The sequence below is a fragment of the Podarcis muralis genome, chromosome 9 (genome assembly GCF_964188315.1).
Source record: "Podarcis muralis chromosome 9, rPodMur119.hap1.1, whole genome shotgun sequence".
In the NCBI taxonomy this organism is placed as follows: Eukaryota; Metazoa; Chordata; class Lepidosauria; order Squamata; family Lacertidae; genus Podarcis; species Podarcis muralis.
In genome coordinates, this window is record NC_135663.1 from 35,851,924 (window position 1) to 35,878,323 (window position 26,400).

General features: G+C 39.8%; 1 protein-coding gene across 2 annotated transcripts; it reads right to left on the minus strand.

The window, feature by feature from the left end:
• Positions 1-994: 994 nt before the first annotated feature.
• On the minus strand, positions 995-25,115 carry CLGN (calmegin). 2 transcript variants are annotated; one of them, XM_028742858.2, is made up of 15 exons: positions 25,006-25,115; positions 20,036-20,191; positions 17,945-18,018; positions 16,029-16,087; positions 14,657-14,798; positions 14,167-14,248; positions 10,686-10,878; positions 9,142-9,331; positions 8,648-8,761; positions 7,404-7,560; positions 6,761-6,976; positions 4,972-5,091; positions 4,642-4,771; positions 2,877-2,989; positions 995-1,843 (listed from the first exon to the last, which is right to left on the minus strand). In XM_028742858.2, exons 2-15 carry the CDS (start codon positions 20,180-20,182, stop codon positions 1,763-1,765), a joined length of 1,818 nt encoding a protein of 605 aa, XP_028598691.1. In that variant the 5' UTR covers positions 20,183-20,191; positions 25,006-25,115; the 3' UTR covers positions 995-1,762. The 2 variants fall into 2 exon arrangements, with proteins under 2 accessions (XP_028598691.1, XP_077790175.1); XM_077934049.1 differs by lacking the exon at positions 25,006-25,115 and adding an exon at positions 23,335-23,353.
• Between the last annotated feature and the right edge of the window lie 1,285 nt (positions 25,116-26,400).

Below are 26,400 nucleotides of genomic sequence, written 5' to 3' on the forward strand. Positions count from 1 at the left end.
ATATAGCTAGTCCATATTATTAGGTTTAATATGGAATGCCTCATTGGGATTTTGAAAATGACAGTGACCATTGCTGCCATTTAATTATAGGAATGAATATCTTCCCCCAAGTAGTAGTATACTTACCTGATACAGCAATTCTGCTAAACTCGGGGCTCTAGCTGTTGCGGATATATACTCACTGAATGCCCTCTGCCCACCTGATCCCTAAATGACTCATTAACATGCATTCTGCTCCTGATATTCCAGTCTTACATGAGGCTTCAGTTGGTCTTCCACCTATATCTTATTGGTTTCAGTAATGTTGCAGCATCAGATGTGTATTTACTGAGCCCATTCAAGCAGTTAAATATTATTCTCGCCACTTGTCTAATGGAAAACAGACTAGTCCTCAAGATACTTTGCATTTGTGCCCCCTATCTGAACAGGAAGTATGCAGCTTGTCAGTAACCCACCACTATCATAGTACTATGAAAATAGGCTCTTAACAGGGAAGAGAAGTTGTTTCTCAGCAATAGTTAGTCTCAATGGTTAGGATAATGAAACAAAGTAGCAACATTGCAATAATCCATATTCCTATATTCCCATACTTAGACTGTAATCCTAATACCCATTTGCAAGCTTCATTGAATGTAATGGGATTTATGTATAGGATTTTCCCTCTAGCAGGGAAAAGTAAAGCATGCAAACATCCAACTATTTTTGAACTACAGTAAGAATTAATGGTGTTGTATTCAGGTGATTTAGTGATCACATCTGCACCACTTCTTAGGAAATGTAGTATCAATGGAAAATAGGATTTAAATCAATCCTCTCTGAACTTGCCTGCATTGAGGTGTACATATAGCTTCTTTTTAAAAGTAACATTTGAGGGCTATGCTGAATATAGAATGTTATGGTTACAGTATATATATACTAGTTTACTTCTAAGGAGAGACATTTCAGTCATTCCAAAAATTGCAGGGATTAATGAGTTTAACTTAAGCAGAACAGATTATATTAAAAGTTTTATTCAGGAGGCAATATACACTTAGCAAATATTTTGTAAACGGGTTATGCCATTCTGGCTTGAAACATGAAACTATAAAAATGTGAAAAATTCTCTTGTACACCATTGTACTTGAATAGAGTTAACATTTTTTGCATTTAAATGTAAAGCATGCTATTATGACAATGCAGTTCTCTGTAAAACAAAAACAGCAGCAACTGCTAACACAAACTAACATGTGACGCACAAACTGTAGGTTGACATTGCAGTAAAGGAAAAAAAGGTTGATATAAAAAAAGAGCCAAAACAGTTCTTGCATTCAGCTCAGCAAAGAGTTGGCAGTCATCTCTTCTTTCAAGGCATCCAAGTGGATGTTGCATCTACTGTTCATGCCTTTTATCTAAAGTGTAATTTGTGCTAAAGCTGGAAAATCCCATTTACATGAGGTTTAAAAAGGGTAATATTTTGAAGCCGAATCATTTCCAAATATTTATTATCTAAACAACGTCAAATAATATTTACAATAAATCAGACATATCACCATTTTTTATTCTATGAAGTAAAGGAAACAGGTAACTTCACAAGTCGGAGCGTTTCTTCAGAATAAAGGAAAAGTCTGACAAGATTAAGATGGTCTGGAGAATGGAAACAGAGGAGTCTAAGCTGAGTTCAGTCTTTTGGTTTAAGACTCAACAACTTGCATGCTGTTAGGCAAGTGAAAACTGCATGCCTATGTTCTGTAACCTGGACCTGTCAATACTAGGTGGAAACAAGTTAGTCCTTTCGTACTCTTCTTTTACGCACTGATTTTGCCGGCCCATCACCAGATCCTGTGCTTTCATCTGCTTCTTTCATCTGCAGGGGGTGGGGATGGGGAGAGAGATGCAATCATCTTTCCAAAATATGATACAGTTCATATTCTCTACCCAAACAATGTCTAAACTGTTGAATCCACTGGAGTTAAGCACAATTAAGCTGACTGATTTCAGTGGCTTAAGGGAACTTAATTTTGCTCAGATTCAGGCCCATGCTTGCTTCTCAAAGTACTCAGTTTTTAGCTTTTATGTTTGTTCTTTCTTCACATAATAAAATGGGAATACGAACACTTGAGTTTATGGATGCAGTTTCTCTTACAACTTAACACCTATATTCCTAAGCGTCAGTTTCTTGAAATAAACCAGATTGGGGGAGGGGGGAGTTGAAGCTTGCCTCCCAAATGTATCTGCATGAAAACCTTTCCAAATTGATTTATCTACATGACTATCCTAGAATGCTTGCACACAAATGCCTTGTGAGGCTAGCTTTGGATGCTGGAGATCATGCTTGAAGCCACTGCCCTCAACCCAATTTCTGACCTGATAGAATATGCCATATAGAGATGGTGACCTCCAAATAAAATCAGTAGCAAACTGCTTGTATTAAAAATAATAATAATCAAAATTACGAGACTATGACAATTACACAAATACCCAGCAAAACAATTTAGGATGCCTTAAATATAAGGGGAAATATTTGAATTTCAGCACTGAAGTGACAATTAAGATCTCACAAGCCAGAACAATTCTATATGCCACTGTATTATTGTTTTATGTTTATTTCAACAATTTATATATTGCTTAACACAGTTTTAAAAACCCAATTAAATTATCAATGAAATCAGAAAAGTCTAATTTAAATGCCTGCTTAAATAAATTCAAAGTATTCACCTAGTGCCTGAAGTTCAACAGGGAAGGGGCTTGTGATGTCAGTTGGGAAGGAGTTCCACAAGATTGAAAATAAAATGCCCTGTATTAGTACCATGGGGGAAAGTTGCCATTATACCCCATGTTTTGACACAGCTGCAACATGGAATAATCTTTGTATATTATCTCATTCTTGGAAAGCTCACCTCATCTTCTTCAGAGCCAGATTTATTTGATTTATTAACTTCTTCCTCCTGACTTCCTTCACCACCTTCATTTTCTTCCTCATAATCTTCTTCATCTTCACCACCTTCATATTCTAAGACACAAGTCTGTTATTCAGTTTAGCTCTCTAAAGGCTAAAATACAGCAATGGCACAGACGAGCATACTGGTTGGATAAACCCTTAACAATAAGAAGAAACCACAGGGCCTGTGTTGGTGAAGCATGTCAACAATGGAGCTGCACAGCGCTGCAAATTGTGTATCCATAATGGGCAATTATTGGAATAGATCAATGTGAATTCTTAACAAGCACCTAAGTATCTCTCTCATTTTCATGAAGACGTAGGAAAAATGTTGAGTTTAAATTACAATACATTTTCAAATTAAGAATGTTATTGGGTAACATTCTGAATTAACAAAATAATAACAGTAACATTCAGAAAAGCAAACAAACACCTTTCCAGCAACATCCAATGGTAGTAGCAGATATTCAGAGCACACCCATAACCACTGAAATAGACATTGATTCCAGTGGGTCTACTCTGAGTATGACTGAGGTCAGCTGTCACCCTTTAGTAAATAGGGATAAATCTTTGTATTTTTGTGGGTTGAAAATACTCCAATTCTCTCAAGTTGTTCTTGCTGAAATGTGGTACTATTTCTATCCACCACCATTTCCACCTGTGGCAAGTAGAAAAAATGTTTTTAATCATAATTTAATGTAGTGAAAGAAAAAGAGTATCTCCAAAATATGTAGAAGTTCAACATCTCAGTTTCTTTATACAAGATGCTAGAAATTCCAGCATAAAACTTACAAAGTGATCCAATCATTAAAAGGGAGACAGAAGACAGACCAAATAATCTGTATTCTCCTCCAAGACTTCCACTCCCATGTTCCCAACACCATGCTCGGTGCATTCACAATTCCATACATGGGATTGCAAAGAGGTCACAGGAAAGGTTCTGCTTTGAGGTTCTGCTTCAGCAGCAGGGTTTCCTTTGCTTGGAACCAGGGGTAGGTACCTGTGATTCACTGCAAAGCCCTCAGTGGAAAAACGCCATTAGTGTCTTAGATGTTGAGAAATATTTAGTCACTAAGATGAAAATCAACATTTATTTTTTCCTGAGGATTCTAAAGTAGGTTGTATTAGGCATTTCTCAAAATGGGAAGCTAGGGTATAAATGTAACAAAGACAAAAAGAAGAGATTGTATCAGCCCCAGCCAGCATGGCCAATGTTCAGGGATGATGGGAACAGCAGTCCAGCAACACCTGTCTGACTGGCAATTCCCTACCCCAATGTAGTTGTTGACATATGCTTTAGCTGACCAATTTAAATATTGGTATGACAAATTGCTATTAAGAGAGCAAGCTATCATTCTGCAATTTATAAGCAAAGAATTAACAATTTTTAAAAAATCAAGCAAAGAGCTAAAATGCTCCCAAATATGAAAATAAATTGTGTCATATGATTAGGGAGAAAAAACACAGAATATTCAATTCCAAGAGTCTGGATTGCAGGAAAGAACTCACTAAGAAAGCAGTTAGCTACAAGACACAACTACACAATTTTGATCTTGCTGAAACAAAAATACACTTATCTCGAGTGCTGTAAAGTATAAGCAGCAATTTCAGGCAGCAAAACAAAGTGCTATGAAATGCATTGTTCTTGTTGTTTTTCATTTAGCTACCATTTTTCAGCATTGATCACTACAGTTTTTTAAATAGGTATGGCTAAAATCCCTTACCGTCTTCACCACCATTTTCATTTGGTTTTTCTAGGTCTTCATCTTTCCTTTGTACCTCTTGTTCTAGTCCTCCTTTTGTAAGTGGCTTGGCTATATCAGTTTTTTTGTAGTCCATATCTTCATCTATTTTCTAAAATAGAAGGACAATCATGCAAAAAAAGCTGATAGCCCCCCTTTTTTTAACACCCACCCACCATTGAGGCAAGTCTGCCAACTTCATCTTCCCTCTCACCCCAATGGATTTTTTGAGTGAAAAAATATTTGGATAGAAAGCACATTAAGCATCATGGAGAAAAAAAAAAGAGGATATCAGATTAGTTTCTCCTGTACCTTGGATGGCCAGCAGAATAGTACACCCAATCCTATAGGTAGTGCTAATGTCAAGATGTAAATAACCCAAAGCCATGGACGTTCTTCCGCAGCAGTCACCAGCTGACTAAACATACCAGGCTGGATGAAAGAAAAGAAAACGCACATTATAGAGCTTGCCAAGGCTTGCCATAAGGTATTTTTCCGAAACAGCATGAAGGAAACAGCAACAAAGGAAGGAAACTAACAGGTGAGGGGACATAGAGAAAAGAAGCTGTTCAGGGCCCTGGAGATCTGCAAACAGCCCTGAGTAACTACACTGCACTAAGAGCCTTAGCTGGACGTAGCCAAACTGAATGTCATGTGACTACCGTAAAACATACCCACAAACACAGTCAAGGGAGCTAACAGAGGGAACACCACATAAGGCAGATAATGGAGCATGTGAGCAGGTTTCTAGCATGGGCATCTTCACAGTTCTATCATGTACTTTTATTAAGTTATTGGGGGTTTTACATTTTTCATACAAACAGTAAATTAAACCACAAAATATTCACAACCATTAAGTGTTAAGCTATGACATTATGACTCAACCTTTGAAAATTAGAGTTTTAGGGCTTTCTTTTCTATATTTGACCCTGCCAAAATCCGCTATTATGGTTGAAAAGACCCCTTTAAAGTTCTGGCTGGAAATAGAAATAATGACTGACTGCAAAATTACTTTAGTTTAACTCGGGGGGGGGGATGTTTTATTGATACAGTGGTACCTTGGGTTAAGAACTTAATTCGTTCTGGAGGTCCGTTCTTAACCTGAAACTGTCCTTAACCTGAAGCACCACTTTAGCTAATGGGGGCCTCCTGCTGCTGCCACGCCGCCACCACACGATTTCTGTTCTTATCCTGAAGCAAAGTTCTTAACCCGAGGTACTATTTCTGGGTTAGCGGAGTCTGTAACCTGAAGCATCTGTAACCTGAAGCATCTGTAACCCGAGGTATCACTGTATTGTTCTAAAAATGTGGCCTATCACAAACATCGTAGTATATTACCATAAGATAAAAAAGAAAAAAAATCCAAATGCCCATATTGTCAGCGATGGGGAACCCATGACCCTCCAGATTTTGGGACTGCAACTCCCATCATTCCTGACCACTGCCCATTCTTGTTGGAGTTGATGGGAAAAGAGTCCAACAACATTGGGGGGGCATAGTCCTCTCTTGCCTGAAATCACAGTTGCAAGTTTGCATTATGAGTGTCAGCTCCTGTGTCAACATAAAATCAACTTGGAAAAGAATGAAGGTAACATTTACATCCAGGGTCCAATGGTTCCCTGCAGTCCTTTGTAGGTTATATTTTGTACCAAAGGAAAAACAGAAGTGGTATAACCACACAATATGCTCTTGGAAGTGATACAATGACATGGATTGATGATACAATGACATGGATTGAAACAACATGGTAGTGTTTTTCCTACTCTATTTGGGTAAGTTCCTGGGGACAGAATGGACACCAGTTAGTTTGGGAATTTCATTTGCCTTTACTTTCAATAGGAGTGAATTGGATGATTAATATTTTAAGTTAAATATAATTTAATGAATTGAGGAGGTAAAGAGATGAAACACCCTGGGACAACTGAACCCATAACCATTAATAATTTCATTGCATATGAGGTCATTCTGGTTTGTAAAAAATATTTACAAGTATTTGAAACACCTTCAGGTTCACAACAATCCTAATATAGGAAGGTTAAGACAAAAAGCTTTTTTTGCAACATTGTGTATTTGGGCACAACAAAATATAGTAAATTCTTACTTCATTAGCACTTGCAACCAATTTTTTAAAGCCCCATCCATCTGCTGCCCATCGATCAGCAACTTCCTTTTCTGAGCAGATGATGAAGTTATCAAAGTAAATATCAGATGTCATAGACCAAAGCTCTAAGCCAACAGCACCAACAGCAGTCATTTGAAAAGGATGAGAATCTTCAAAATAATCAGGATTAGGGATTTTTTGTGGACTCCATATTCCCTGTAAGAGATTAAATAAAAACATACCACATTAAAATAGACATTTAGTATTAAATAGGCCAGCAAGGCAGGTTGATTCAGCTCTGAAAAATAATTGAATTTTCTTAAATATACCACATCTGTTAAAAACAGGTAACACAGTTAAAAGATTGTGGTCTTCAAAGTGCATAGGCACTTCCACAACACACTTGCTTCCACTGCCATTGGTCATTCGAGTCACTGACTTTAGTTTACAGTTTAAGAAAGGAAAGTATTTCCAGCATCTCTTAAAAAAATAACCCTGTTAAGTCTGATTAATGGATAAAGAAAAAACTAAACTAAACCCTATTTATACTTATCCAGCAAAAATCAGTAAGATGAAAAGAACGAAGTATTTTATTAACACACATGTCATTCTGAAGTATCTGGAACTACCTAATAAGTATTACCTGATAATTAGGATTCTCTATCATAGGTGGTTTCCATTTTCCTTTATAATTTGGATTGCTCATCATGGGGCGTACCCATACTCCACAGCCTGGTGCAGTCTCACACTTTGGATTAGGAATCTGTGGAGCTTCCCATTCACCATCCATCTCTTCATCCCTGTACAAATGATCAACACGTCTGTTCAAACTCCTCCTGTAAATTAGTGTATTTTATTCCTATCACCAAACTACTTCTAGTAGCTTAGAAGAAAAAGCATCTCCTAGATTTCAACGTAACAAACATTCTTTGAAAAATGTGGCTACAGAATAGCAAAACAATCCCTTATATTTTCAGATAGCTTGAAATGTGGTTCCAAGTACAGTGCCAAAGAAAATGCGCTCCTTTCTTGTGGATCTACATCTTGCACCAGTCTAGGTCCTGAAAATCAAATGTCATTTCCTAACTGTCAAAAGCTTCAGCTTTTAAGGCACTCATCAACACATTTATTAACCTCCCCAAATACATATGGAGGGTAGGACCCAAACCAATAGATTAAAGTTACAAGAAAGGAAATTCCAATTAAACATCAGGATGAAAGTTCTGATGGTAAGAGCTGTTCAACAGTGGAAGCAGGTGAAATCTATACCTAGTCCCAGATTATCTGTCTAAGAAAAAACTGTGGTCCATGTGAAAATAAGTGACAGTAAGAGCTGTTTGTGAGTGGAACAGATTCCCATGAGAGGTGAAGGTTTTTAAGAAGAGGTTGGATGGCCATCTGTCACAGATGTTTTAGTTGAGATTCCTGCATTGCAGGGGGTGGACTAGATCACCCTCAGGGTCCCTTCCAACTCTACAATTCTATGGCTTCTGAATACTCAAACCAGATGTTGCAAACATACTTTTGAGATCCGGGCCTTGAAGTTGCAGACTAGAATTAGCCTCTAATTAGCACACAATCTAGTGAAATAGCACATACTGGTTAGGTTAGGGACAACTGTTTGATGTATCAATATTAACATTTAACACATTCAGTGTTTAAAAAATTCTATCCCACCTTCGTTTAGTCTTCAAGTCAGCTTACATATTATTATTTAATTTTGAAAATATAAAAACAGTGCAAAGATAGAAAACTACTTCATAAAGCAAAGCACAGGAGAACAAAACAGCTAAGCAAGTCGTGAATAAGAATATCTAGACCTATCAGTCAATTTGCTACAGAAATCAGAGCCTGTCTAAAGTTTTGCCACAAGCAGAGAAAGCTTACCAATCTTCTGGTTTTTCTGCATTAGGATCTGGAATGTATTCTGGTTCATCATCAAGCCAACCTTCAGGTTTAACAGCATCATGATCTTCTATTTTGGGAGGCTCATCTTCATTCCTTTAAAGTACAGACCAACTTTACCAGGAGATGGACAAAATACAGTATGATAGATAAAGCCTAGTAAAGTTCTTCCCAAGCATGAACTAAAGGGTACATTATTTCAGAGACAAAACCTGTCTATGTTTTTGAAAACTTCAAAATAAAAAGGTAGTTAGGCACAACGTGACAAAACTAATTCAAATTTACAATACAGAAATATTTTGGAGGTTTCCCTTCTACTTTATGAATGATTCCCCATCAGAATTAGTATTTCAGCTACCAACTTAGCAACTCAAAGATCAATTACATAAAGTCAAAATCAAACCCAAGAAAATTTGCATACCATGTACTTGGTAATAGGAGGGAAAGGGCAAGAGAACAGTGTAGGTTTTCTTTACCAGTCATCTGGCTTGACAGCCTCAGGATCAGGAATTTTAGCTCTCTCATCCCAGTCCTCAGGCTTCTTATCATTGGGATCTTCTATTTCTTTTGGGGGATTCACAGGTGGAACCATATCCTCCAGGAGACTTCCCTTGCCAACCACTGCCTGGTCAATTAGCACTTCAAAAGTGTCATCAGGTTTCAGCACTAAAATATAATAAAATACACATATAATGAAGGTAACATCTGGAGAGCTACATGTTTCTCATCTGTGCACTGCCGGAACCTCTCATAAATAAACTTCATTTTAAAAGGAATTTCAGTCACTCTAAACTAAACCGTCATCGTATTTGAAGTGAACAACATAGAGAGTTCTTCTGATGTTTTAATATGGGATATAGCTAAAAGTTTTCCCCAAAAGTAGAAGTGAGACTGACTGGAATAGAAGAACTAGAGAAAATGGGATGGCTGTGTGAAGGTAAGCAGTAGGCAGGATTCAATATGCCATGCCTAGATGCCCCTTTTGCTCTTTATATTGGGAATAGGGGGATGGCACATATGGAGTCTCAAAAAAAATGCACCATGCCAGCCACCTACATGGATCAATTTCTACAGGGCAGTTCTGCATGGAGCAGCACCGTTTGCTGGAGAGGACACAGCTTTTATAACACATGCACAGGAACTAATGTTACAAAAAGTCACCATACCACAATTATGCCATTGACAGCTTGAACGTACATGCAAGTAGCTGAACTGGTTTTGCCTATTTAACAAGCAGTAATTCTGGCAACTTGTCGAGAGTAAAATTCTGGCTAATTAGCAAGCTTAACTACCACTCGGATTACTGTTCATATGCATTTGCTTCATGCTCCTTTTCCAAACCCTATGGAAGTACAAACTAGTTACAGGACATGGCCATGTGGCTTAATTGTGGGAGAGGGCAAAAGCCTTCTGTAGGAGTGGGTAAGAAGTTGATTCATTCTAAATGAAAATGAATGTGTTGGACCCTAGAACATGCAGGACTTCCTTTGTGGTTGATACCTTGACGCAAGTTTAGAATTAAAATAAAAAATATGAAGGCTGCCACTTAAACAAGAGCATTATTGGTTGTATGTGGATCTCATTTACAAGTCTGTAATAGGCACTTAATTGATAAGATATGGCAGTTCAACTGATTAATTTCCTATCCATATTTAAAAATAATTTTTACATGGTTAGAGTAAGTTATCAATTCTGCTTTAATAGCAGAATAAACCTCACTGCTTTCATGACTAAACAAAACTACTGTTAGTATAATGGTTTTAGAAATATCTTCCAATTTCAGCAGTTAGGAATGATGCAAAGAAGTTATAGAAGTTCCCTGATTTGAACTGCTATAAGACCAGTTCCATTTATTATCCAAATCTGCCCCAGTATGCCATGTGACACCCTCTACTTACACCATATGGAGTTCCCAGAAATGACAGCTTAAAAGCATCTTTAAAATATGGATAGACATAACTGGCTTTGTAAAATGTTTTCAGTTCTTATTTTTCTAAACAACTTAAAAATTTAAGAATACCAAGAGTATATAGATGAGTCTTCCTGTCAGTGAAGATTTTTTTCAAGTCTACATCAGGGCGTTTAGCATGTTTTTCTTCATAGTCTCCAGTTTTAGGATGTTTATGTCTGAAGATAAAATGTAGTTTGTAATCTTCACCACATTTATCTGGCCCAAACATAATTGTGTAAGATGTTCTATCATGGAAGTATTCCTGTAGGATGAAAATGAACACTGTTCTTAGTTTATATAGCAAAAAAGTTTAGCACTCCATTACTTTAGCACTTGGCATGCAGTTTGGTTATTTCCTACTTTGTCATAAATTACTACATATGACATGGAAGAAATATTGCTCTCAGTTATAAACCATGCCTTAGTTCCCTCACAGAACAGTACGGAAAAGTATGCACAACCAACCAACCAACCAACCAACCAACCAACCAATATTCAGGATTAGATCAAAAGCACTAAACTGGATTTAGACTATCCAGCATAAAGACAAGCCTTGTATCTCTAAGGTCCTTCTGCAGTTTTCATGTGAAGTTTGGTATTTTATTCTCCCTCTAAGTTACAGTCTCTGACAGCAGAGGGAAATGAATAGATGTTTAAATAGCTAATTATGTTACACACCTATATGTGTAAATGAGCTCCAAAGCCATTTTAAAGTAGAGAGACACATGATTTTGAAAACAGGGTGGAGAAGGGAAGATGTCATGTTCCATAATTTTGAGCAGGAGAAGATTTAAGCACTCTTCCACCTCTACTAATTTACTCTAAGGTACACTTTTCCCAAAGCTGCTTCCAATTTAAAATAATGGTATTGAGGCTCAGTTTGTGTACAGTGCATTAGCCTCTGAACTATATCTGTTATGTACGTGGAAGTAACTTTTCATACCAGAGGTTATTCTGCTTTAATTCTCAGAATTTCATCTTCAGACCTCAGTGGTTTTCTAGACCTGAATGGTTCCCAGAGACAGGTGCCATTAATGACAGTGGTCATGCAGTGAGGACAAGATGAAAACATTCCAGAGGGGGCAGGGGAGATTTGTTTTACTTACTTATTAAACTAATAAACAGCCTCCTCTAATTTGACTGATAGTATGCCTCAACATCCACTGGAACTTCCAAATATAATTAACACTGCAACCTTAGGTAGCACATTAAAATAATGTCACCTTATTGAAACACCACTACAATATTTATTATTAGATAGTCATGGAGATGTTGCTTCAATACTTGGGGCACAATCAGGCAGACCTTTTTCCATTCCATTCGCTACATAGGAGTTCCCTGCCGCCATCCTCATCCCTTCATCAGCAGCCCTATTGCAAGCAAGGAATTTTGCTTGCAGAACCGCTCTGACATACATAAGGGAATAACTGGGTCTGCTCCTAAAGCTTTAGAACTAGCCACCCAAGCAGCAACTTTAATACAGCATGAACTCTAATCATTCTGGAACCGCAAGTCCAATTTTTTTCTTGTTCACCAAGGAAAGATTTGAATAACCCAAATCTTCACTAGGCTTGAACGATTATAAATAAGACAAAACATAAGCTGTGTTTTTTTCATTTAAAAAAGTTTTTATTAAAGACTTTCTTGTGTTACAAAAACAAGGAAATGTTAATATATGAGTGGTTTTTTGAAAAAGAATACGTTGCTGCATTTTCAGTCACTAAACAAATTATTTTCTCTCTCTACTAATGCTGTTCTAGACCAAGATAAGTAGTGGTGGTTAGTGTATGACTGGAGAGATCCAAGTTCAAAACCACACTTAGGGCTCATCTACACTTCTGCTTGTCTTGCCACTTTTCCCCAGGAAAAGATTTTTTGGCAGATTGACATTGTTGTCTCTCAGCCTATCCTAGCTCACACAGTTGTTGCAAGGGGGAAAAAATGAGGACAGTAGAACCAAGTAAGCTGTCTTGAGCTCCTTGGGGGAAAGGCAGTTTAAATGCAGTAAAGTAGCCCAACATGTACCTTATTGCCTTTTTTGGTGACAGGCAAGAACCTATTTATTTTTCCAGGCTTTTAAGAAACAAGTTTAGATGATCTTGCTGCTTTTGTGACAGTGGCATTTTAAGTTTGCTAAGTGTTCTTTTATATATACAATGGTACCTCAGGTTACAAACTTAATTCGTTCCGGAGGTCCGTTCTTAACCCAAAACTGTTCTTAACCTGAGGCACGCTTTTGCTAATGGGGTATCCCGCTGCCACTGAATGGCATGATTTCTGTTCTCATCCTGAGGCAAAGTTCTCAACCCGAAGTACTACTTCCAGGTTAGCGAAGTTTGTAACCTGAAGCATTTGTAACACGAGGTACCACTGTATTTCAATTTCAGGCCTCATCCACACTTCCTTTTGTGCTATGCTTTCTAGGCACAGGTCTGGGATTTCTAGGTCCATCTCTGAGTGGTTTTTTGTTTTGGTCCCACTGCTTTCATGGGAAAACCTGCTGTTTACTGCTGAATCAGAACAAACAGCAACCCAGAGAAATCCCAACTGCCATTTGTTTCAATTCAGTGGTAAACAGTGAGTTTTCCTGGTGAAGTCCATGTGACAAAATAATCCCCATGGACATGGACCTAGAAATCCTGGACCTGTGCCCAGAAAAAGCAGCACAAAAGGACGTGTGGATGAGCCCATAGTCCACATTGTAATTTGTTCTAGGAATAGGGTTGTTGAGCAATATAAAAATACTGATACATAGTCAATATTCCAACAAAAGAAATTTATGAAGACCCATCAATATTAATTCGCTGAGTGCACATATAAGTGTGAACTACTGAATACAGTGCTATCTCCGGTTACGAACTTAATTGGTTCCAGAGGTCCGTTCATAACTGGGAACCACTCATAACATGCGGCGCACTTTCGCTAATGGCGCCTCCTGCTGCGTGTGCGCCGCCGGAGCATGACTTCCGCTCGCTTACTGGGGCAAACTTCACAACAAGGAGCACCTACTTCCGGGTTAGCGGAGCGCGTAACCTGAAGCATTCGCAAAGGGGACGGTACGTAACACGAGGTACCACTGTATTAGGCATGTTACTTACAAAGATTAAAATATACCTAACCTATTATTTATGAGCTGGGTATCTTATACCTTAGGAAATCATAGCCATACAATTGTATAGTTGGAAGGGACCCCGAGGGTCATCTATGTCCAACTCCCTGCAATGCAGGAATCTCAACTAGATCATACATGATAGATGGCCATCCAACTGCTGCTTAAAATCTCCAAGGAAGGAGAGTCCAACACTTCTTGTGGGAGTTTTCTCCACTGCTGAACAGTCACTTGCTGCCTTGCTGTCAGTTTTTTTTTACATGAACAATACTTTTTTCTCAGACAGATAATCTGGGACTAGGTACAGATGTCACCTGTTTCCTTATAAATATTGGGACAAACCCAAGCAACAGCTGGTATAAGAACCCAAAGATTTAGGCACTCTCCTTCCCAACACTGAAACATGTCTGATCATACCTCTCTCTCCCAATTACTACATACCAGATTCAAGTCATCACTTTTGGAAAGAAGTTTAACATATGCACCACCACAATCAATGCCATCTTGAAAATTCACTTCATACCTGCACAACAGAAACACAAGAATAGTCTTCTGGAGACAAGTACTAATTAAAAGTTCACTTAGCTACTAGCTTTCAGATACTTCAGCCACTGTGTGCAAAATTCTTAGTTGCTCCTCCCCAGTTGTTCCTATGGCTGAGTAATTTTAGTTTTGAAAATTTGAGAAACAATTGCTATTATGCTTAAATACTAGGAACTGGGAACCCATGGACTTCCAGATGTTTTTGGATTACAACTCTTATCGTCCCCAACCACTGACCATGCTGGCTGGGTTTGATAGGAGTTGGAAAGGCAACCTCTGGAGGGGCACAGATTTCCCATTCCCTTTTTCTACAAATCAGAGTCCTGATTTTTTTATTTTTTTAAAAAAAAAATCACTTTGCAAACCATCCAAGTATGGATATACTTACTGAATAATCAGTGGTTTACTATCAAAAATAAATGGCTGTGTTAGCATAGCCGATATCGCATGATGCTTTGCTACTGATTTCAGCACCAGTCCTCTGTCACCAGGCACTGTGTTTTCCTTTAAAGGTTCTATTTCCCATCTTCCTAAAAGAAACACAGCAAGAGAAGTACAAACAAAACCACAATTATGGTGTGGTACAAGGTATTCCTATGAATTTAGTCCAACTCATTCTTACTAGATATATTTAGTGCTCTGTAGCGTGGATTATTAGAAAAACATTGGCCTGGGATTAACTGTGCACAAACTGCACTGGAATATCTGAGGGAACAGTTCAATGAAAGAGCACATGCTTTGCATATGAGATACTAGGTTCATCCCCTGGCACCTCCAAGTAGGGCTCGAAAAGACTCTTGTCTTAAACTCTTAGCATAGATAATACTGAGCTAGTTGGACCAATGATCTGATTCAATATAAGGTGATTCCTATATTTCTTTCCATTACACAGTCAACCACCATTACTATCCTTTCCCTACATCGTTATCTATCATTAAAAGCTCTTACTAAAAGGAAATAAATATACAGTTTGGAACTATGATAGTAACTCAAACCATGGCAATTGATTCACCATGATGAATGCTCCATATTTTTTGATTGCTCAAAGTCATTAAAAGAAGAAGAGGAAGAGGAAATGAGGATTATGGTTATTTTAGGAATTCCTAATCCTTTCTTCCACTTGCTAGCATCTAGACACACAGTTTTGACAGCCTTCATGCTGCTAACCAATTACTTTTCAAAGGATGGCATGCATATTTTTTCTGTAGCATCGTTCTTGTGTAGTCTTGCAAAACATTTATTAAGCTACCAGTAGAAAAACTATCTACCTTTTTTGTTTTCAATCTAAGCCCTGGTCTGTCATATTTGCTATGTTAATATTGAGGTAAGGAATTAATGTACACCTAAAATGTCACTATGTGTTCTATGTTCTAATGCTTAGATCAGGAGTGAGGAACTTGTGGCCCTCTAAATACTGTTGGACTACAACACCCACAATCCCCCATCACAGGCTATACTGACTGGAGTCTGACAACATCTGAAGGGCCCTAGGTTTCCCATCTCTAGCTTACAGCAATGGGAAAAAAATGTTTGTGCTTCTGGTCAAAAGTGTCATCTAAAAATATATAGATGCTAATTGCTACATGAAATGAGTTAGAGTGAAAAGCATCTGTGCACTTTTTCAGTCTGCTAGTTTGAAATATTAAATGGAAAAGATAATATATTTACTAAAAATAGAAAACTGTGAAAGCAGAAATGAGAAAATCGAAGAGAATTTATACCAGTCACTCACGTATCAAAACAGAAAGCTTTAGTCTTACCATCGTATTTAGCAATATCTTCATCTGTATCCTCTTTTTTGGTTTGAGACAGAACCCACCTGTTAAGACAGAAGTATGACCAGATCATACCAAGTTTCTGTAGTGCAAAGGGTTTGCTTAATTGTTAATTAATTTAATGTTTCAGTTAAATATTATGCCAATTTTGAGTAAGGGTGTTACTGGGATTTTGAGTAGAGCTGACACTTGATAAAAGAAATTTTAGGCCTGGTTTACAAATTCAGCAAAACCTCAGCGCCTAGGACTTGCCGATTGAAAGGTCGGCGGTTCGAATCCCCGCGGCAGGGTGCGCTCCCGCTGCTCGGTCCCAGCGCCTGCCAACCTAGCAGTTTGAAAGCACCCCCGGGTGCAAGTAGATAAATAGGGACCGCTTACTAGCGGGAAGGTAAACGGCGTTTCCGTGTGCGGCTCTGGCTCGCCAGAGTAGCTTCGTCACGCTGGCCACGTGACCCGGAAGTGTCTGCGGACAGCGCTGGCTCCCGGCCTATAGAGTGAGATGAGCGCACAACCCTAGAGTCTGTCAAGACTGGCCCGTACGGGCAGGGGTACCTTTACCTTTACATTTTTACAAATTCAGCAGACTGAGGTAACAGGATCCTAAGGCAATAAAAGCTTTGTATCACTTCAGACTGCAGTTGGGGAAGGATTCCATTTCTGAATGCTCCTTCATGTAAAAGATTGCTTGCAAGTAAGAAAACTAGCATGTCAGAGAGGGACGAACCTTCCAGCTACCTTTGTCTACTCCTCTCCCTCAACTGATCTCTACTAGCAGCCATTCTATCTGGTTGGAGCAGAGAGATGAGATGAGAAAGCAGGGCCCATTCAACTGGCACAGCTGAGAGACCAGCTTGGCTTCTCGTCTCCCTGAACTATTTCCATTCAAGCTAGTCATTATAGTAACTATGCAACCTCAAGAACTGAATTTCTAGTTTTCTTCTTAACTCCCATATTTTATGTCACTTCTTTTAGATTTAAGACTGCTAGGGGAAGGACAGTCTCATTTTGTGCAAAGATAGAATGCATCTAAGAAGGCTCCCTCTTTCCACTTATTTTTAAATGTTTGGATTAAAATAGTTAATTTTTAAAATCCAATTTGGGACACTTTTTTATTAGATTGCAAATGGATTTACCAATTTAATAAATTTATCTACTAATACTGCAATCCTAATTTACTCTTTGAAAAGTTTTGTCTTTAAGTAAAAGTATTTACTAAAATTGAACATTTATTTCTCTTTTCAGGAAGTAATAACATTTAACAGTTTAAATCAAATATGACATACTATACTAAGGAGTTTATCATATTTCTATAAGTAGTATTTAGCATCACCTCCCAACAGATTAAAACACCAGCCCAAATAATGAAATCTGAATAGGTATTCCTACATGCAACCAATTACAACAAGCTAAGCTTTCCAGCTTTTGTCTTTAATTAATCATATTGCATGGACTTAATGCTTCCTTTGAAATATTCTTACCCAGACAGCACTGCATCATCAAAAGTTTCAGTAAAATACACTTCTCCAGTAGGCTCAGATGTCTTGTATTCAACCTACCAAACATTTATAATGACCGCTCCCCACTTCAAATGGGGGGCGCTTTTTGCATGGTCGCGCGCAGCCCCCTGGCCCTACAGACTGACTTCGCCTGCCCAAGCTGGATACCTGGATGTTCCTGCCTAACCACTGATATTTAACCAATCCCAGCTGGGGAGGTGTTGCCAGGGGAGTTGACCAGGTAGGGTTCGGACTGCCCTGCACACACAACAGAGGGTGGAACTTACCTGGGAGTCCTCAGTCAGCTCCAGAGATGCAACCAATTACAACAAGCTAAGCTTTCCAGCTTTTGTCTTTAATTAATCATACTGCATGGACTTAATGCTTCCTTTGAAATATTCTTACCCAGACAGCACTGCATCATCAAAAGTTTCAGTAAAATACACTTCTCCAGTAGGCTCTGGCGTCTTGTATTCAACCTACCAAATATTTATAAAAATACATTCAAAATCTGAATAGTCACATTCAAGTAAAATGCACTGAGTTTTAAATCAATTAAATATTTTTATATTTATTGCATTAATTGAAAATAACTAATCCATGTGTTATAGATTGAGTTTTCATAATCAGCCAAACCCATAAGCTGCACAAAACAAACAAGAAGGTTTTGAGTGTCCAAGAGTTGTTAAATTCTGATCTGCAGAAGCAGAACTTCTGATGTACAATAGCTTGTGGAATTAAGTCTTTCAAAAGCAGGTGTGTGCTAATAATACGTCAATCTGAAAAATTGTTCTGCAAATTTGCACCCAAAAGTTACTACCTAATAAACTGTTTTACTCACCTATATTTAGCTTGTAAAATGGGCTTAAAAGTAAAGGTAAAGGACCCCTGACAGTTAAGTCCAGTCGCGAATGACTCTGGGGTTGCGGGGCTCATCTTGCTTTACTGGCCAAGGGAGCCGATGTTTGTCCGCAGACAGTTTTTCCGGGTCATGTGGCCAGCATGGCTAAGCTGCTTCTGGTGAAACCAGAGCAGCGCACAGAAACGCTGTTTACCTTGCCACAGGAGCGGTACCTATTTATCTACTTGCACTTTGACATGCTTTCGAACTACTAGGTTGGCAGGAGCTGGTACCGAGCAATGGGAGCTCACCTGCCGACCTTCCAGTCGGCAAGCCCTAGGCTCAGTGGTTTAGACCACAGCGCCACCCACGTCCCAAAATAGGTTTATGAATAATAAAAAAGCAGACTGGCAGAAAATTTCAGGCTAGAAAACACAACAGATTGGAATCAAAGGAGTGGATTCCCCACCAGTCTGCAGGGGTTTTATGCTAGATGAGTAGGATCCACATCCTGCAAGGAACCCACATCAGAAGATGTGGGTTTCTTGCAGGTTCCTGGGCTATCAGAAGAGGGATAAAATGCTTCATGCCTCTGCTAGAAACTCACTTGGCTTCTATGCTTGGTAGGAAGAAAGTGCCTTCCTCCATGTATAGCCCAGCAATGCAGTGAAGCGCAAGAGAAAGGGCCAAGAGTTTTGTCTCTCTTCTGGCAGTCTGCTCATTCACTTAAGTACAATTCCTATTTGTCTTTGGAGACCACATCAGTGGTTAAAAACAAGGCAGCATTATACAATAGATATAAGCACATTTTACATTAAACTTTCTTCAAATGCATTGATGAGCTTCTGGATTTTTCACTCAGAATGGTTAAGGAATGCAGTTAATGGGTTAATTCTCATGAGTCAGCGGAGATTACTCATTCCCCACAATGCACCTTATGACCTCTTATCTGTAAAACTGCCAGACTTCAGAACTCATAGAACTCTATTGGTTGCAGAACTTTGCATGGACTTGGTTGTGGACTGCAACACAGCAAGCACTTTGAAGCAAAGAACCCTCTCTGGGCTCAGAGAGAAAAGACTACTTGTAACATCTGTAAATAGTTTTGTCTATGTATAGTGGTGAATGCTGGTGTTGGCCTAGTAAAGACAGCTCGGCTAAACGTGTTTTCTGTGGTGAGCTTAATCACTTAACCAAGTTTCCACAGTACATACACCCCAAACCCCAACAATAACCAAGTTTCTGAATACTATAAATATTATGAACTATGACTATTGGAAATTAAGAGCCAGAGAGAGTATAAACAAAGAGGAAGTCTCTAGAGAAAGCTCCCCCCCCCTACCCCTATGTGAAGGGCACCACACCACACTATGGATTATGCAATGCATGAGCAGCTATACTGTATTCGCTTTCTCCAGAACTCATGCTCAAGTACCAAAAAAAATGACAGATTTGATGTGGCTTCTCCTCAAAAGTGGGAATGACTTTATGAGCTTCATCACTTTTATCAGCAAGCCCTGCCCACATGGTGCTATTCATATCAGTGGGAATGAGCAGGTTTTCCATTTCAGATCTCCGAAACTCACCAAGAGCTTTTTTGCTTCTCAACAAAAGAAGCAAAAAATGATACTGTCTTCTTTAAGATGGAAACTTACCTCTAGAGATGAGCTGCCTTTTTCAACATTAGTATCTTCTGAATTCTTGTCAAAACCTTCTACTTCAACTTCTGAATCTTCAGATTCTGCACTTACTGAACTTAACAGCAAGACACTGAAGCACAGCCAATCCCACTGGAATTGCATCCTGGCTACCTATAAAAGAGAAATGCAAATGGCGAAAGATTTATACGATCTGAGAAGCCAGAGTACAAAATTGCAAAGACATTCATTCTGTCATTTCTACTAGTCAACTATCCACTAAATGAAATTAATATAAAAGGTAAAATGGAAGGCAGCTTGCTCATAACAGCTGGAATAGAACTGCAAATATGGAAGAAAAAGAATTCAAAGCCACAAGCTGGTGTTAAAAACAGACTAAGGCAGTTGCATTTTAGTAATGATAATTTGAATCACACCGATTCCAGCAGAACTAAGGCTGCAGTTCTAACACTTTTAGTAGGAGTAAGAGCCATTGAATTCAACAGGACTTACTTCTTATTATTTGATGTATACAAATATACTGCTTACATGCCAAAATGGCTTCTAAGCACATTAAAAGTATAAAATCAATTATAAAATATATACACATAATTAAAATACACAATAAAACAGTTCTATCCAAACATCAAAAACAACTATAATTAAAAGATACAAGTAAACAAACTACAGGCAACTCCCTGTTTGTGTGTGTTTGGCATGTGTGCAACTGACATACATGCCATTTTCAGCCCTGGAAAAGGTGGAACAGGGCGGGCTTATGTATGCCCCACCAATGTGTGTGATATCCCGAAACACATTCACTGTGCAAACAGGAAGCTGCCTGTAGCTAAAATGCATAACAATTAGAGCAATTAAAATACAATGATGACACCAAGAAGTTCAAGTTCAAGAGAATGCTTATCTAAACAGGTGTGTCTTCAAAGAATGCCAATACTGATGGGGCTCCCTGTATTCTGCAAGGAAGGTGTTCAAAAACTGGGGCCAACAGTGAAAAAGCCCATTTCCATGCTACCACTGGCCAATAATTATCATTTCATGGCAAAACTAACTGGATTTAATTTCCTCTCTAGGCAGTAGAAGGGAGGATTTTTTTCAGCTCGCTAGTCTAGAGTTGTTTAGGGGTTTATAAGCAAGAAGCAGGATCTTGACGCTCATTCAGTAGAGTAGACATGATTAGAATTATGCTACAAACACAACCTTCTTAGACTGGATCCAGCCCAATGTTTGCTGTAGCATTCCCAGTATATTGGCTTACATTTCTTCTTCAGAAACAAGACCATTTTACAAGCTTATTTCACTTACTTATTGGAACAGCAATCCATCAAAATGATACAACATACGGCATACTAATATACTACAGTTAGCTTTCTATTTGAGCACCTTCATCTCCTTTTTTGGTTTTTAATCTCTCTGATACTGCATCTTTCTTTGCATGGAAAAATCTGCTCTCTATCTTTGGGCATAGCATACCAATCGTATCCTTCAAAGATCCACGTTACACGCATAGGCCACAAATGCCTATCAAGCCCAGCCCATACATGCCAGAACAGTGTAATCACTGACATGCATCACTTGCACAAAAATACGGAAGCCAAAGAAAGAGCTAGATGCATAAATAGCTTTTTGTAGCTTTTAATTCAGACATTGGCAGAAATAGATTTGCTTGCTAGTTACTTCCTGGCATTTTAGAAAAAAACTTCAAAATTTTGGTCTGGTAAAGACATAACTGGGAAGATTGAAGCAAAGCAAGGCTTATAGCAGCCTTTGGAAGTATCTATGTATGATTGATGAACTGGTTAGCAATTGCAAGCTAAAAATATGCAAAGACATTAAAAATAGTCTAGCAGCTCAGGAGAAGAACTCTTAAGTTGTCATAACTGTGAACCATGGAAGATTTTATGTATCTATGAAAAAGTTTTATACTCCACCCTTCAATATTATTGCTCCCAGGGTGGCAAACAATAATCAAGTAAGATAAATAAAACATAATTAAACCAACAATAAAAATCAGCAAAGGATTAGAAGAAAAATCAAAAGCAGCAGAATAAAAGCTAAAAGCTTAGTCACATTTTTCAAAGGCCTGCAGGGAGCAGGGTATGTATTTGCACAGTGATGAAAAAACATTCCAGGACAAGGCATTCAAGAGTCAAGCACCACCACAAAAAAGAACTCCCCCTAACCATTCACTGGCCTCACTTGTGAGAATGGGGACATCTAAAGAAATGCCACCTAAGATATCTTTGTGTGCAACAGTTCACACTGAAGAAGGCATCCCTTCCTCAATGTGTCACCCACATTGGCCTGCTGCTATTATTATTATTATTATTATTATTATTATTATTATTATTATTGGTGCCAGCATGGGCTGAATTCAGGGTGAACACGACTTAGGGGGGTATTCAAGTAAGTAGAATCACGGAAATTAGTGTACTTAAGTTAGTCATGCCCATTAACTTCAGTGAATCTACAGCCTGCAGCTGGCTGTTAACCAGAAGGTTGGTGGGTCAAACCCACCCAGGGATGGCTGTGAGCAGCATTACTGCATTGTAGGGGTTTGACTAGATGACCCTTCGGGTCCTTTCCAACTCTAGGATTCCATTATTCTATACTCCAAGCAGGACTAGTGCTGAATATTATTACCCTTAATTGCTTGGGTAAGAATTCAATAACAGAATAACAAGCAAATGGAACTGGATTAACCCAGCACGAGGGCAGTTGAGACTACTTCAACTGTCAGATTTTGCTTTCCATTAAGGATGACAGAAGTGCCAAATGAAAGAAATGGGATGCAATCAACTGGGGGGAAATCTTACTCAAAACTTAACTGAAACCAACATGGCACTGACAAGAGAGAAGTCTCCCTGTTCATTTTCAGTGGGGCTTGCCAGGAGAGTTTCCCAAAGGATTGGACCCACTTTTCACTAGAACCCCACTGGATCAGACAAAAGGCCTATCTTGCACACAATTAGGTCTCCCACAGTGGCCAACCTGATACCAAAGGAAGCCCACGAGGATAGGCATGCAATGGCCCTCTCCCACTGTCCTACCCAGGACTGATATTCAGAAGAATGGTGCTTCTGATCCGGGAGGTAGTATATATGACTAGCATGCCTGAGAATACCATTTGGATTTTTGTCTAATTCAAGCATCAGAATGCATTGGGAAAGTCCTAATCAATATTAAAACCCAAATTCATACTCCAAGATCAAGTTTTCAGAATCCCCTGATATTTTTCATAACTGCTATTTTTGTGTGGCTCTATGCTGTAATTTTACAGAAACCTACTATAGTGATACCTGATCAGTATGCCAGATCTTCATAAATAAAAAGTGTATCCTGCAAGAAAAAAGCAGCATGGAACATTCCTGTTCACAATTCCAGCTAGCCAACCATGCCTTCTTCCCATATACTATATTCTGTTTCCCCTCTTCTATGGTCAGCAAGCATTTCATGCTCATTGAGCATGGTCAGTCCTCATTGGGCTCCTTTTTGGATTTCTCTTAAGTATTTTCCTTAAGGCTTTTTGTACTACTGCAAATCTTGGGGCTTCCCCAAGTCTGCCAATAATTCATTGTACAAGTGATGCTCTTTGGGCTCCTCCAGATGACCTGTTTAGTCACTATTCAGCACGATTTGATTGTACAAAGCTTATACATGTATTCTCTATATTTGGTCTTTATTGAGCATTCATTCTTGTTTGTTTACAGGGTTTGTCATAAGTCAATGCGCATTCACCCCAATTTGCTTGCAGGGTGCTGTTGACACATCTTCCCAATAAATAATTCATTCATCTCACACTTTACATTCCTAACTGTAAAAACTTCTTTTTTAGTGGATTTGCTGCAGTATCGTGACAGCATTTTAATCCGCTTCAATTGCACCAACCTAAAAATATGGGATGTGCTTGAATTCTTCCTGCAAAATATTGACAGTTGGGAGGTACGCTCTGGCTACACAAGAACAGACTGTCCAAAGAACAGAGTTCATCATCAGTAAATATATGGGGGGGGGGGGTATATATACCTTCCAGAAAGGCGCTCAGGAAAACACATCACAATATTTCTGAGATATATAGGTTAGGCTAGAAGCATGTGACTGGGCCAAGGTCATAGAGTGAGCTTCTTGAGGAGTCATTTAAACCCTGGTCCCAGTCCAACACAAAGAAAAATGCAACATTCTGGCTCCAAACCAACACTGACCCACCACAGGCTAAATCGTCACAGTGCATCTCTCCAGTGCCCCAAAGCAGGTCTGGCATCTGTGGGACCTGCTGCCACCATTTGTTTAGGATCCACCATTTGTTTAGGACTTCCTGGCTGCTTGATGATACCAAACAAACAAGTAGAAATGAGGCGCTGAAGCTACAATTAGCAACAATTTCACCCGCTTCAGGCAGGTAATTATGGAGACCTCGGGTCGTCCTGGCTGCGAAGCCTCCGCTGATGCTGCTATTGCAGCAGCAGCAGCAAGCAGCTGCCTCCGCCGCCACCCGGGCGTCCTTCTCCTCGGCTACCAAAGGCTTAATTGGTGTTGATCTCTGCGTCTCCCCCCAGAGGGCCCGTCCCCAACGGAGGCAGTGCTGCCGCCGGGAGAAGGGGCGACTCCGCACCGCCCTGCGGCCATGGGGCTGACGGGGATGCAAGACGAGGCCGAGCGGAAAGATGCCTCCTCCTCCTCCTCCTCCTCCCACCTCTCTCCCCGCGAAAGAGAGCGCAGCCGGCTCGCGCCGAAGCCTCGCAGCCTTCAAACGCCAACGGCAGAATAACGGCTGAGCCCGAAGGCGGAGGGATCGGGGGGGGGGGGGGGGAGAAGGATGGAGGAAGCCGCTTCTGCCAAGGGCTTTCTGAGGAAACCCGCACCCGCCCTCCCGTCGCTCGCGGCTTCGGGGCCCTCAGCAACGCGCGGAACCGTGAGTAGGGCGCCCGCCCCCCACCTACGACCCCCTGGAAAGGCCACGCAGCCGTTACCGTCCGCGAAGCCCGGTCCCGTCAGAATCTCTCCCCAGCAAAAAGCCCGGCCGCCTGCCAGAGCGCATCACCTCAACTGCCGCGCGCGCATGCGCCGCTCGCCCCGAACCAGAAGGCATCGAAGAAGCAGGTGCCTCGGCGCGCGACGCGCCGCCGCCGCCGCCACCGCAACCAATCGCGAGCCGGCGCTCGGATGGTTCGAAGCCAATCGCGGCGGAGGGTTTCATTCCCGGCAGCGCTAACCCGAGAGCGGATCAGCTCGCCGCTCTTTGCTTGGAGAACGCAACACGTGCGGCCTCCTCCAATCACGGCTCTCGTCATTCCCCTTGCTTAGTGAAGGGTCCTGATGAAGCGCCTGCTCTGTGCCAATCGCAGCTCTTGCTAAAAAGCGCTGGTGTCTCTTGACACGTGCGATGTAGTGAAAGATCAGTGTGGGAACGCATCATGCTATAGGCAATTTTCAGAGGGAGGCTTATTATTATATGCCTATTAATATCTGCCTATTATTATATGACTATTGTAGCAAAACAACAAAGAATTTTGGGACACCTTAAAGGCTAACATATATTATGTCATACGTGGACTGTTCATCTGTTCTGTCAGCCTATCTATGTTAACACTGGTACTGCTAACACATCCTTGTCAATTGTCACTGTAAGTCTTTTGCTTTTATATAACTATTACCTACCTGTTTTTTGCAATATTCTCTCCGCTTCTTGTCTTCCCTTCCCTGCCCTAAACTGTAAGTATATACTTCATGCATCTGATGGATTCTGACCTATAAAAGCTGATGTACTAGTAGTGTGTTACAGCCATTTAAAGCACATGGCTTCCCTAAAAGAATCATGGGAACTGTATTTTGTTAAGGGTGTTGTGAATTATGACTTGTGAGGGGGAAATTATAGTTCTCGGGATTCTCTGGGGAGGGTGGGGGAAGCCATGTGCTTTAAATATATGGTGTGGATGTGGCACATCTATACTCAAAAGCCAGCCCAATTTAATTCAGTGAGACTTGCTACCAGGTAACTGGGATTGAGAGTGCAGCCTTGGTGTTTTAATGTGTCAAAAGCCTTTTCATTGTTTTTGCTTGCTGCCGCAGTGTGCATTGATTCTTTTTAGTGGGATAAATTAGAACAAAAGACTGAAATTGGTTTCTAGTTACCTACCAGTAGCTTATTTTGCACTGATCAAGCCTTAGGTCTTTAATCATGTGTGTGGCCTGTTGTCACACCTTAAAGTGAACTGTACCAACACAAGGCCTTTTGTCTGCAGAGATTGCTTAAGGATCTTCAACTGGGAAACCTATGAATCAGAAACAAGAATTCAAAAACCTAAGACGACCCCTACTGGATCAGACAGACCAACAGCCCATCTAGTTCAGCATTCTGTTGCAAC